This window comes from Phaethon lepturus, unplaced genomic scaffold, assembly GCF_000687285.1.
Source record: "Phaethon lepturus isolate BGI_N335 unplaced genomic scaffold, ASM68728v1 scaffold24224, whole genome shotgun sequence".
NCBI classification, from domain to species: Eukaryota; Metazoa; Chordata; class Aves; order Phaethontiformes; family Phaethontidae; genus Phaethon; species Phaethon lepturus.
In genome coordinates, this window is record NW_010535798.1 from 2,528 (window position 1) to 3,070 (window position 543).

Genomic DNA, 543 nt, shown 5'->3' on the forward strand with positions numbered 1-543 from the left:
AGGGAAGCCCGAGGCCTCAGCTCCACAGCAGCTGTGGGGACATGTGGCAGCCCTGAGGCTGGGGCAGGGGGACCGGGCTGGGCGTTCGGGCTGTTAACTGGCCCCTGATGGGGGCTGACTTCATGAAATGCAGCATTAAATTATTCTTCCTTATGTGGTGCCCTGAGACACGGGGAGGGGAAGCCAGGCCAGCCCTGGCAAGTGAGCCAGCACTCAGGCCCTGCTTGGATGATGCTCAGCAGTAGATGGAAATATAAATATTTAATCCAGGCAGAGTGGGGAGCGCAGGGCCCACCAGGGGCTGCTACATGATGATGCGCGGCTCTGGCACGGACTCGGCAATGGACTTGTGTGGCAGCACATTGGCCCCATTGAGGTAGAGCTCGTCGTTGACAATGACGTCCTCGCCCAGCACTGTCACGTTCTCCATGCGCACCTGCCCCAGAGAGGCCCTGTCACACCTGCCCCGGCTCAGTGCCACGCTCCTGCTCCTGCCCACTGGCACTGGCGCATCCCTCATCCCTCATCCCTGCGGCTGCAGCC

At 61.5% G+C, this 543-nt stretch overlaps 1 protein-coding gene across 1 annotated transcript in view; it reads right to left on the bottom strand.

Annotated features, from left to right (window-relative positions):
• Positions 1–304: 304 nt before the first annotated feature.
• GMPPB (GDP-mannose pyrophosphorylase B) overlaps positions 305–543 on the bottom strand; it is a gene marked incomplete at its 5' end in the record, with an annotated part of 854 nt that continues 615 nt past the window's right edge. Inside the window, one exon of the mRNA XM_010285983.1 lies at positions 305–453. Coding sequence (XP_010284285.1) covers positions 305–453 — 149 coding nt within the window. The remainder of the gene's footprint in view (positions 454–543) is intronic.